Source organism: Tyto alba, unplaced genomic scaffold (assembly GCF_018691265.1).
Source record: "Tyto alba isolate M040663 unplaced genomic scaffold, T.alba_DEE_v4.0 Super-Scaffold_30, whole genome shotgun sequence".
NCBI lineage: Eukaryota > Metazoa > Chordata > Aves > Strigiformes > Tytonidae > Tyto > Tyto alba.
Window position 1 is genome coordinate 7,848,061 of NW_024881305.1, and position 12,038 is coordinate 7,860,098.

Consider the following 12,038-nt stretch of genomic DNA (forward strand, 5'->3'; position numbering starts at 1 on the left):
AGCTTCCCTGCCAATCTGTGAATGCTGACTGAAGCAAACAAAGTGGGGAAATTACAGAAAAACTGAATTTCATAACCAGCATTTCAAAGGGCACAAGGCTTGCCCTGCCTTATACAGTAGGAGGGGTGTGTTTGGAAACCTTTTGAGCATAAACTGTTTTTGAGAGCCGGTGGTCAGTGAGACCTTCATCTTATCCTAACTGGCATCCACAGCAGAGCAGCAGTGACCTGATGAAGGCTAAGGCCAGACCCTGCTCCTCATCTCCTGTTGTTCTCACTGCCTTTTCTTGCTGTCTTTCAAATGGAGAGGCATCCACTATCTAGACTCAGCACAGTAAACACGAGTGCAAGGATTGAAGTAGGGCAGGGTGTTTTATGATTAGCTGGCTGGCCTTCTGCTAGCGCCCGGAGCCCACATAGGCAGACTGGCTCCAGGGCTCATTTGTGTGTACAGGCTGGAGAAGTGGGATGACAGGAACCTTATGAAGTTCAACAAGGGGAAGTGCAATGTTCCGTACCTGAGGAGGAACAACCCCAGGCGCTAGTACATGGTGATGGTGCCCAGCTGGAAAGCAGCATGAGCCAACAATGTGCCCTTGCTACAAAGAAGGCTGAGGGTATCCTGAGCTGCACTAGGCAAAGTATAGTCAGCAGAATGAGGGAGGTGATCATTCCCCTCTGCTCAGCACTGGTGAGGCCACACCTGGAGTGCTGTGTCCACTTCTGGTCTTCCCAGTGCAAGAGAAACATGGCAATACTGGAGAGAGTCCAACAAAGGGCCACAGGGATGATAAGGGACTGGAGCATCTCTCCTGTGAGGAGAGGCTGAGAGAGCTGGGACTGCTTAGCCTAGAGAGGGCTCAGAGGGGGACTTCATCAATGTATGTAAGTTATCAACAGATGGGTACAAAGAGAACCCAGCCAGGCTCTTTTCAGTGGTGCCCAGTGGCAGGACCAGAGGCAGTGGGAACAAACTGAAACACAGGAAACTGAACATCAAGAAACAGTTTTTCACTGTGAGGGTGTCTGAGGACTGACACAAGTTACACAAGGAGGTTGTGGAGTCTCCCTCCTTGGAGATACTCAAATTACCATCTGGATGTGGTTCTGGTCTACTGTTTTAAGTGTACCTGCTTAAACAGAGGGTTAGACAAGGTGACCTCCAGAAGCCCCTTCCCACTTCAACCGCTCAGAGTCCACGATACAAGCTCCCTGCAGCCACAGAGAGCTGCCGCTGTGGCAGTGCACGGGCTGTCAGATCAGCACACTCGGCTGCTTTGTGCACTTTATGGGCGTGACCCTGGCCTCAATCGCTGCTGACCCTGGGCACTAGCCCGGCTGCAGAACAGGCAGCCATCTCACTCCTGCTCTAACAGTTGCTGCTGCCCTCCTTTGGTTTTCATTGACCAGAAGCACGGACTATCTTTGAGCCCTTGTCTCTTCCCTGTGTCTGCAAGATGGTCCGTTCAGTCTCACTGCGCTTGGGCCTGCTGTCAGCTCCGTGGAGCAGACAGCCCGTCCCCAGGACACTGTGCAGCAGCAGCAGGCACGGAGGTGGCACGCTGTGACTCGGGGGGGGAGGGCTGAGGGCGCTCCCTACGGAGCTCTTTGGAGCACTCCCGTAACTTACCACCAGACCGCAGCCAGCAAGCTCCGCCCCGCCGCCAGATGTGCCCATGGCTGCGCGCGCGCACATCGCTCAGAGTCTGGCAGGAGCAGTGGCCCGAGGCTTTACGCATGTGCAGCGCATACTGACAGGTGCCCTCGAGCGATCAGAGGCCAATGCTGCAGGGAATCGCACCCCGCATGCGTGTTTTCATTGAGGGTGCTCAGTGTTGCCCTCTCGTTTTGCGCTCCGGTGCTGCAGCCGGTCCCATCGCGCCTGCGGCTTGTCACGTGATTGGCCTACTTTCCACCACGTGCGTTTTACGCAGCTAGGCAGTGCAGTTTCCAGATCTGCAACGCCACTGGCCGGGCTCACAGCCGCTTTTCCGCGGGCACGCGGGGTGCTGCACCCAGCCGATTTACACATGCGCACAACAGCCCACGGGCTATACTGCTGTCGCTTGGTAACAACCGTGTAGACGCCCATGCGACGCATGCGCATTTCGGCTGGCGGTGCTGGGACTGCCACCAGCAGGCTACTGCCTGTGCAGTGCAGCCTTCAGGCTCCGGCGTGTGCCTAGCCGCTCGCCGTGTCTAGTCAAGTTCTCCAGCCTTTCGGTAGCAGGTGACACTCGTGCTCGTCACCCCGTCCCGGTGCTTAGTGACCGTCAGCAGAGCCTGTCTTTGTTGGTGTTCGTCCGTGTCGGCGGGGACTGCAGCCCGCCGCGCTGCTCGGCGGCGAGCACACACAGGGACGGCGTCCCGCCGGTCTCTGCTGCCCCCGGCTGCCTCGGTGCAGTCGCTGCTGCCTGAGCGGCAGAGGGTGGGGAAGGGCATCGCACAAGGTACACTGCGCATGCGCGATCCGGCTGTTCCCCATTCCAGCCCCGCGCGAGCAGGGGGCGGGGCCGGCTGCGGTGCCACGCCGCGAGGGCGCCGCTTGCGCGGGCGGGCGCGCGCGTTTTCCCTCGCCGGCGGTGTCGGAGTTACCTGTAGTGTGGCACGCCAGGCTGCACCGCTGCGCTCACGAAAACGGTTGGAAATAGCTGTGTGAAAATTGTGGCTGTGGTATGTTAGAAGAAAACAGCTTAAGGCGACGTTGTGCTGCCCATATGCAGCTGTGTGACTTTAATTACCCGCAAAGTACAGAAGTGCAGTTTTGTGCTGTCTTGTCAAAATTTAGAGTTATCCATGTGTATTTTAGTGCATTTGCCTGTGGCCCTAGGGCTATAATATATATTACATGTTATATCTTAGAGTGCCATCCTGAGTGCCACTTTTACTTGGGGTACTATGTAAGTACTATATATTATAGGCAATATATATAAGAAGCAATATATATAATATAAAGTAGTACATTAAATGATACATTAAGTGCTACGCAAGTGCTATGTAATATATTAATGTAATATATAAGTAATATATTAGTACTATTTAGGTGATATCTATCATAATATGTAACCACTGAAGTGCCAACTTGAGTGCCAACTGAAGTAGTTCTTTTACTTGGGGTACTATGTAAGTAGTATATATTATAGACAATATATATCAGAAGCAATATATAGTACATTATGTGATACAATAAGTGATATTAAATATATTACGTAATGTAATATATAAGTAATACATCTGTAATGTATTAGTATTATTTATATTAGTATTATTCATATTGCCACTGGCCCCTCCCACACTCCTCTTGGCCCCTCCCACACTGCTCTTGGCCCCTCCCACACCCCCTTGGCCCCCCCCACCCCTCTTGGACCCTCCCACACCCCTATTAACCCCTCCCACACTGCTCTTGGCCCCTCCCACACTGCTCTTGACCCCTCCCATATCGCTCTTGGTCCCCTGCACCCCTCTTGGCCCCTCCCACACCCCTTTTGGCCCCTCATATTGCCACTGGCCCCTCCCACACTGCTCTTGGCCCCTCTCACACCCCTCTTGACCCCTCCCACACTGCTATTGGCCCCTCCCATACCACTCTTGGCCCCTCCCACACTGCTGTTGGCCCCTCCCATATCGCTCTTGGCCCCCCTCGCTCTTGGCCCCTCTCACACTGCCCTTGGCCTCTCCCACACCCCTCTTGGCCCCCCCATTACCGCCACTGGCCCCTCCCACACTTAGCTTGGCCCCTCCCACACTTCTCTTGGCCCCTCCCAAACTGCTCTTTGCCCCCCCCACTGCTCTTGGCCCTTCCCACACTGCTCTTGGCCCCTGCCACACTGCTCTTGGCCCCTCTCACGCCCCTCTCACACCCCTCTTGGCCCCTCCCACACCCCTCTTGGCCCCCCCCATACTGCCACTGGCCCTTCCCACAGCACCCTTGGCCCTGTCAGCACCCCTCTTGGCCCCCTCCCACACTGCTGTTGACCCCTCCCACACCCCTCTTGGCTCCCCCCATACTGCCACTGGCCCCTCCCACAGCACTCTTGGCCCCTCCCACACCCCTCTTGGCCCCCCACTTCTCTTGCCCCCCCCCCCCATCCCCCCGCTGTTGGCCCTCCCACACTGCTCTTGGCCCCCCCTCCCCGCTCTTGGTTCCTCCCACACTGCTCTTGGCCCCTTCAACACCATTCTTGGCTCCCCCCATACCGCATTGGCCTCGCCCACACCCCCGTGGCTGCGCCCACACCCCTCTTGGCCTCCTGAGAAGCGGGGGGATCCCCCGTTTTTACACCCTGGGATAACGCTCCCCCCTCAAAAAAAAATCTCACCTGGCCCCCCCTGCAGCTGTACCAGAGACGGTGACGGGCATTGGGGTGTCCCTGTGTGTCCCCGAGGAGGAGGAGGAAAAACCCGGTGGGGAGGAAGAATTAGCCACGGAGGATGATAACTGCGGCGACCTGGAGGTGTGGAAAGAATTGGGGGGGCGGGGGGGGGAGGGAGTTGCTGAGAAGGTGGGGTATTTTTGGGGGTGCAGCGGGGGGTGATAGATTGACATTTGATCCCCCCCAGCTCGGCGCGATGACAGTGGAGCTGAATCCCCGGGTGGAGACGGAGGGGGTTGCGGGGAGGGGTCCGCACCCCGTGACCCCAGTTTGGAGGAGGTGGCCGCCCTCCCCGCCCTGCTCCAGGGCCAGGGGCTGCGGAGAAATGGAGGAAAAAGCTGCAAAAAAGAGCAGGGGAGGAAAGACACCCCCTTTTTCCCCAACCGCCCCTGATTCTCCCGCAAACTGGGACTGATCCCCCCCCGCATCCTGCCGCGGAAATCGCCACGAAGCTTTCAGAGGCGCTGCAGGCGGCCGTGCCACTCTGAGGATGGGACATTTGCAGCAAAATGTTTATTTTTAATTTTTTTTCAAGGGAGAAATGGTTTAAAAAAGAAAAAAAAAAAAAAAAGCCCTTCTTGAAGGAAAACCGTGGGCGGAACAGGGGTGCGTTTCAGAGGGGCAATTCTGGGGGGGTCCTGGGGTGTCTCTCAACTGGGAGGTTGGAATGTGGAGGCTTGGAGGATGGGGGAGGAAGGAGAGGGGGGTCCCCAAATCCCCATAGAGGTTTACGATATCCTCAGCTGTGCCGGTGGGTGATGAAGGCTTCCCTGTGCTTGTGGGGTGCAGGATTACCCCCCCCCCCCCAATATCCCCGGACCAGATGTGGGAGGGTGGTGGCTGTGGGACAGCGAGCTCCCCTCGTAACCTCGGGCGCCATTTTGTTGCCTCTTCCTCCACCCTGAGGGAAGGACTCTGGGGAAAATCACAGCAGGTGCCTTAAACGCCTTTAATTTGGCGAGAGGAGGGATAAAACCGGCCGTCTCCGGTCGTCGGAGGATGTTTTAGTCTCCTTTTAATGTTTTGGTTATTTTTTTAACCGCGGGAGGGAGGCGGCCGTGAGGGGAGAGGCTCTTTTCCCGCCTTTTTTTGCCACCTGAGGGGGGGGAGGAGGGGGTGCGAGGATAGTGTCGCCCGCAGGTGCGGAGGGGTGTGAGGGGGTGGAGCGAAGGCGGCCGCGCTCGACCAATCGCGAAGCGAGGGAGGGGGCGGGCGGGCTGACAGCGTAGCCCGGACCGATAGGGGGCGTGGTTTGCCGCCGGCGCATGCGCAGAGGAGCGGGACCCTGCTAGCCGCGGCTGTGAGGGGAGGCGGGGAACTGTGGCGGGTCGGACTTTTTAACGGGCTCGGGGCGGGGCTGCGGCCCGGTTGAAGAAAGGGGAAGGAAGGGACAGTCGTGGCGATGGGCTCGTCGCAGTTTCACCCCGCCCGCCGCTTCTTTTCCCCTCACACCTGCTGTGAGACGTGTCCCAGCGGAAGCGCAGCAAAGGATCCGGCTCCCCTCAGGTAAACGGCTGCCGCCTCTTTCTCGTTTTTTCCCTTTTGCTTTTCCCACTCGCTTGCTTGTTTGCTGTTCCCATTCAGCTCTGGGCTTTTTCCCCCTTCTCCCCTCACCCAGGTGAGCGAGCTGGGTCAGTCCCTGCTTGTCAAAGACCAGAAAAAAAATCCACATCAAGAGAATGGGTGAGTTTAGGGGGACCCCCCCCCCAGCTCTCGGCACCCCCCTCTCGGCTCTCGGCACTCCCCCGCCGGTCTCGGACCCCCCCCTCCCTTTCGCCCCCCCCCCCCCCCCAGCTTTCGCCCCCCTCTCCCCACTTTCACCCCCCCGCCCCCGCTCTTGCCCCCCCCCCGCCTCCGCTTTTGCCCCCCCCCCCCCCGCCGCTCTTGGCCACGCCCCCGCCCCCCCTGCCCCCCCCCACCGCTCTCGCCCCCCCCCCCGCCCACCCCCACTCGCCCCCCCCCCCCCCCCGCCGCTCTCGCCCCCCGCCGCTCTCGCCCCCCGCCGCTCTCGCCCCCCCCCCTCGCCCCCCCCCTCGCCCCCCCCCGCCCCCCCCCCCGCCCCCCCCCCTCGCCCCCCCCCCTCGCCCCCCCCCTCGCCCCCCCCCTCGCCCCCCCCCCTCGCCCCCCCCCTCGCCCCCCCCCCCTCGCCCCCCCCCCCCTCGCCCCCCCCCCTCGCCCCCCCCCCTCGCCCCCCCCCCCTCGCCCCCCCCCCCTCGCCCCCCCCCCTCGCCCCCCCCCCCTCGCCCCCCCCCCTCGCCCCCCCCCTCGCCCCCCCCCCTCGCCCCCCCCCCTCGCCCCCCCCCCTCGCCCCCCCCCCACTCGCCCCCCCCCGCTTTAAAAAATAAGGCGATTTGTCCAGTCCTTACTATACCAGGTGAGTCGTAGCAATTAAGAAAGATACATCGCCGATCGTCCTGGTGCTTAACCATCGCCTGGATCCGTGCTTCAGCCGGGGAGCCCCGTCACGACGAAGGATCGGAGAGACTTTCCCGGCAACTGGTGAGTCCTACATGGTGCGTCCGCTCATGGACGAGGTCTCCGTCTGCTGTGCGAGGGTTCCGGTTTTAGATGGGTTAACGAACAAATCTGTAAATGTGTAGAATTGACAAAATGCACGCAAGACATCGGGTGGATTGAGTCGACTCGTCGTCCTCCTTTGAGATTCTTTCCCGAGCCTGGCCGAGGCTTGAGGACAAACCGAGGAATTCGACCTCGATAATGGGCTTCTAAACGAGGAAATGTCAACATAAGAGGAACCGAGGGAGTTTGCGTAATCAACCTCAATAATTGGCTCCTAAACTAGGAAATGTCGGTATATTCCTGTACTGTTTTATCTAAGTTACATATCTCAATAATGAGATGTTCTATCCAAGCTACGTATGTCAGTAACGATTGGATACAGTCAGTATATAACACGTTTGGTCGTGAGATTCGTCCAGAGGGTGACTTTGGCTCGAGACCTGTCGTTCAGGCCTCGGTACTTTGACAGCAGAGCCGATAAAGGGCAGCGGAGCACGAGCATGGCCTCGGGAGGCACGCTGACATCGGGAGAAGAGTCAAACATAAAAGACGGCTCTCGCACAGGATGCTTAACTCGAGAAGGCATCCCCGCGACGTACGGAGGTTCTCGGGGGACAATCAACCAAACGGATGCATCCGAAATGGCGGTGATTAAGTAAGACAGCTCTGGGGTGTGGACAAAGCCCGAGGAAGGGATCTGTCCGCGTAAGAGATGTACGCGGAGAGCCGTGGAGCTCAAACGGTGCTGTCAGATACGAGGATTGTCTCGAAAGACATCATGACGAGAATGAGAGGGCTCCGGGGAGCGGAGGGAACGTGGGTGTGGAGACAAACAAAGGACAAAAAATAATTTGAAAAAAACGCGAATGGAATACAGGTAGACAGGGTACATTAAAAGCGATGGTTAATAAAGAAATAATGAAATAAATAAGAAATATTGATGGCAAATTACAGGGGAGATGTAGAAATAAAATTTAAGAGGTCAGCAACGGGGAAAACTGAGACAAAATAATTTAAAAACAAATGCGGTGACCGAGATACGAGCCAATTGTAAAAGCCCAGGGATGAAGAGACGAAAGAATTAAAAAATACCGATGGCAAACCGAAACACCGCTGTTGCAAAATGGCCAAGCAAAAATAATTGCTTAGCGTAGCGTAAAAACTTAAGCGATCGGTCAAACGCCTATGACGTGTCATCTGTCACACGGAGATCCATCGGCTAGGTGAGCGTGATAAACGCCTCCCCGGAAACGCGTATGTGGAGAGGCTCCGTGTCTAATTGAGAGACTCCTAATCGGAAGCCCTTGTCCTTCAATGTCAAGGCCCTCTGAAAAAGAACAAACTATCTGAAGGCAGGCGGATGTAAGAAAGCGCAGATGTAAACCCAAGAAAGGCCCGATTCTAAAACCTAGACAAAGTTCGAGAAAGGATCCTCTCCAGAAACTGCTATAGACCTGCCGAGGACCTCCGTGGAAGCCCCTCAGGGACCTAAATCGCACAGGTAATAATGATATAACGACGATAATGAGTTAATGAATAGGCACATAACGGGATGATATGAGCTTTGGCTAATGGTTATGTACGACAGGCGAGTTAGGCAGAACGATTCCCTCGCGTACCCCGCCAGATAAAGTAATCCCCATGCGTTAACGCTAAACCTGGAGTTAAGGAGGTTTCGTTCCCGATTTCAGTAGAGAATTTCGGTGACCCGGCTGGGATGCTGCCTCGGAAACTTGACGAACCCACGGGATGGTGAAGACTGGCATCGCCTAAGTGGTTTTTCGGGGAGATCCTCTGATCCCCTGATCCGGTGAGTTTGGAGTAAGAGCCCTGGTGGGGTTTTTTTTTGGTTGTTTTGGTTGGTTGGTTTGTTTGTGTTTTTTTTCAGGCATTACCAATGGTAACACAGACTGGAAAAGCCTGTCCGTAAGACTGGACGCAAGAAATTCCCACAGGACTCTGCTATTAAGGGAAACCCGGGAAGAAAGGCGAGATTACACGTTATTACGGTGACGTGCCTGGAGTGTCGCCTGGGGTCAGAAGAAAGCCTCGATTGCGCGTAAGATGCAGGCTAGGGTATCATGGGGTATTGGCCATTGTACATGTCTCATTATTATCTTGTATAACAGCCTTGTTTAGTCTGTTAGGCGGTGTCATAGTTTTGTGTACGTAATTGTTTATTTTGTTTAATGTGGGTTCCGACCGGTCTAAAGGGTCTGAGAGCGGTCTTTTCAAAAATTCACCTCTGGAATGTATATTAAAATATTGGAGGGACGTGGGAAGCGAACCCCTTATCTGGGAAACAATTAATTGACTATTGTAATCGTTGGTGGCCGCTGTACGTTTTAGAAGATCGAGAGAAGTGGCCAAAGAACGGACCTTACAGCTTAACACTATATACTGTCGATGTTGTTTTGTTGGAGGGAAGGGAAACGGGAGGAAGTGCCTTACGTTGATTTTTCTTATGTGGCTACATCATCCGGAATGGCAAAAGGATGATGTGTGATTCTGAGCGACCCTACGGTTTTAACATTAGAGAAGGATTGGGGAAAGAAGTTAAAGATGTGCTGTTCGCCACGTAGATGTCTGGGCCCCCTGCACACCAACCAGACCCCGTGCACCTTGCTGGGCCTCTGTACACACCAACGAGGCCCTCTAGAGCACAACCACACCTCCTAGACTTTGCCTGGCTACTCTGCAAGCCACCGGACCCCGAGCTCACTACTTGGCCCCCCTGGAACATCTCTGGGCCACCAGATGGCCAATTACACCCCCTGAACCTCACCGAGAGCCCCTACGCCTCGCCTGGACCCCGTGCACCTCAACCAGCCCCCTTGCAGCCCGACAAGATGCCCGGCACACCAAACTTACCCTCTATATGCTGAGACCTCTGTAGTCGGCTTGGCCCTGGTGTGCTAACTGAGCACCCCGCATGCCAACTGTACCCCCTGACAGCAACCAGATGCCCTGCACCCTGTCGGTGTCACCTGAACCCCAGCCAGCCCCCCCTACAACTTGCATGGCCAGAACAGCATTTTAGGCCCGCAGCGAAAACTTTTCACATAAAGCACTAGGAGGTACAATCGTCACTGTACAGCACTGTTTCCTCCAAGCTACCATGCTGCACACAGCAATCCCTGCCTAGCTGCTTCCTTTCACTGGGAACACACAAACGTTCAGCAGAGCCAGAGCAGCGCTTTTAGGCCCACAGCGAAAACTTCTCATGGAAAGCCCCTGCACGTACGAGGGTTGCCGTACAGCACTGTTTCCTCCAAACTAGAGTGCCAACTTAAGTGCCAGCTTGACTGCTAGCTTGAGTAGTACTTTTACTTGGGGTACTATATAAGTACTATATTTTATAAGCAATATGTATAAGAAGCAATATATGTAGTACATTAAGTGATACAATAATTGATACGAAATACATTATGTATTGTAATATATAAGTAATATTTTATATATGTTATATATTAGTACTACAATAGTAATATTTAGGTGATATGTAATCACTGAAGTGACAACTTGAGTGCCAACTGTAGAAGTACTTTTACTTGGGGTACTATATAAGTACTACATATTATAAGCAATATACATGAGAAGCAATATATATAATACATTGAGTGATACAATAACTGATACGAAATATATTAAGTAATGTAATATATATTACTAATATATTACTAATACATTAAGTAATATATATTATATGATATATCTCAGAGTGCCATCCTGAGTGCCACTTTTACTTGGGGTACTATGTAAGTAGTATATATTATAGGCAATATATATAAGAAGCAATATATATAATATAAAGTAGTACATTAAATGATACATTAAGTGCTACGCAAGTGCTATGTAATATATTAATGTAATATATAAGTAATATATTAGTACTATTTAGGTGATATATATCATAATATGTAACCACTGAAGTGCCAACTTGAGTGCCAACTGAAGTAGTTCTTTTACTTGGGGTACTATGTAAGTAGTATATATTATAGACAATATATATCAGAAGCAATATATAGTACATTATGTGATACAATAAGTGATATTAAATATATTACGTAATGTAATATATAAGTAATACATCTGTAATGTATTAGTATTATTTATATTAGTATTATTCATATTGCCACTGGCCCCTCCCACACTCCTCTTGGCCCCTCCCACACTGCTCTTGGCCCCTCCCACACCCCCTTGGCCCCCCCACCCCTCTTGGACCCTCCCACACCCCTATTAACCCCTCCCACACTGCTCTTGGCCCCTCCCACACTGCTCTTGACCCCTCCCATATCGCTCTTGGTCCCCTGCACCCCTCTTGGCCCCTCCCACACCCCTTTTGGCCCCTCATATTGCCACTGGCCCCTCCCACACTGCTCTTGGCCCCTCTCACACCCCTCTTGACCCCTCCCACACTGCTATTGGCCCCTCCCATACCACTCTTGGCCCCTCCCACACTGCTGTTGGCCCCTCCCATATCGCTCTTGGCCCCCCTCGCTCTTGGCCCCTCTCACACTGCCCTTGGCCTCTCCCACACCCCTCTTGGCCCCCCCATACCGCCACTGGCCCCTCCCACACTTCTCTTGGCCCCTCCCACACTTCTCTTGGCCCCTCCCAAACTGCTCTTTGCCCCCCCCACTGCTCTTGGCCCTTCCCACACTGCTCTTGGCCCCTGCCACACTGCTCTTGGCCCCTCTCACGCCCCTCCCACACCCTCTTGGCCCCCCCCATACTGCCACTGGCCCTTCCACAGCACCCTTGGCCCTGTCAGCACCCCTCTTGGCCCCCTCCCACACTGCTGTTGACCCCTCCCACACCCCTCTTGGCTCCCCCCATACTGCCACTGGCCCCTCCCACAGCACTCTTGGCCCCTCCCACACCCCTCTTGGCCCCCCCACTTCTCTTGCCCCCCCCCCCCCATCCCCCTGCTGTTGGCCCCTCCCACACTGCTCTTGGCCCCCCCTCCCCGCTCTTGGTTCCTCCCACACTGCTCTTGGCCCCTTCAACACCATTCTTGGCTCCCCCATACCGCATTGGCCTCGCCACACCCCCGTGGCTGCGCCCACACCCCTCTTGGCCTCCTGAGAAGCGGGGGGATCCCCCGTTTTTACACCCTGGGATAACGCTCCCCCCTCAAAAAAAA

The 12,038-nt window shown here is 54.9% G+C and overlaps 1 protein-coding gene across 1 annotated transcript; it reads left to right on the forward strand.

Annotated features, from left to right (window-relative positions):
- Positions 1 to 5,056: 5,056 nt before the first annotated feature.
- LOC116959514 lies at positions 5,057 to 10,979 on the forward strand. The gene is made up of 8 exons (XM_042799938.1): positions 5,057 to 5,123; positions 5,539 to 5,686; positions 5,823 to 5,878; positions 5,991 to 6,055; positions 6,758 to 6,871; positions 8,587 to 8,702; positions 8,802 to 8,951; positions 9,387 to 10,979. Exons 1-8 carry the CDS (start codon positions 5,057 to 5,059, stop codon positions 9,472 to 9,474), a joined length of 804 nt encoding a protein of 267 aa, XP_042655872.1. The 3' UTR covers positions 9,475 to 10,979.
- Positions 10,980 to 12,038: the final 1,059 nt, after the last annotated feature.

Coding starts and splice junctions, on each gene's coding strand:
- LOC116959514 (XM_042799938.1), top strand. CDS start 5,057: ATGGGGGAGGAAGGAGAGGGGGGTCCCCAAATCCCCATAGAGGTTTAC. Junction 6,056..6,757: donor AATCCACATCAAGAGAATGG/GTGAGTTTAGGG, acceptor GGTGAGTCGTAG/CAATTAAGAAAGATACATCG. Junction 8,703..8,801: donor TCCTCTGATCCCCTGATCCG/GTGAGTTTGGAG, acceptor ATGGTAACACAG/ACTGGAAAAGCCTGTCCGTA.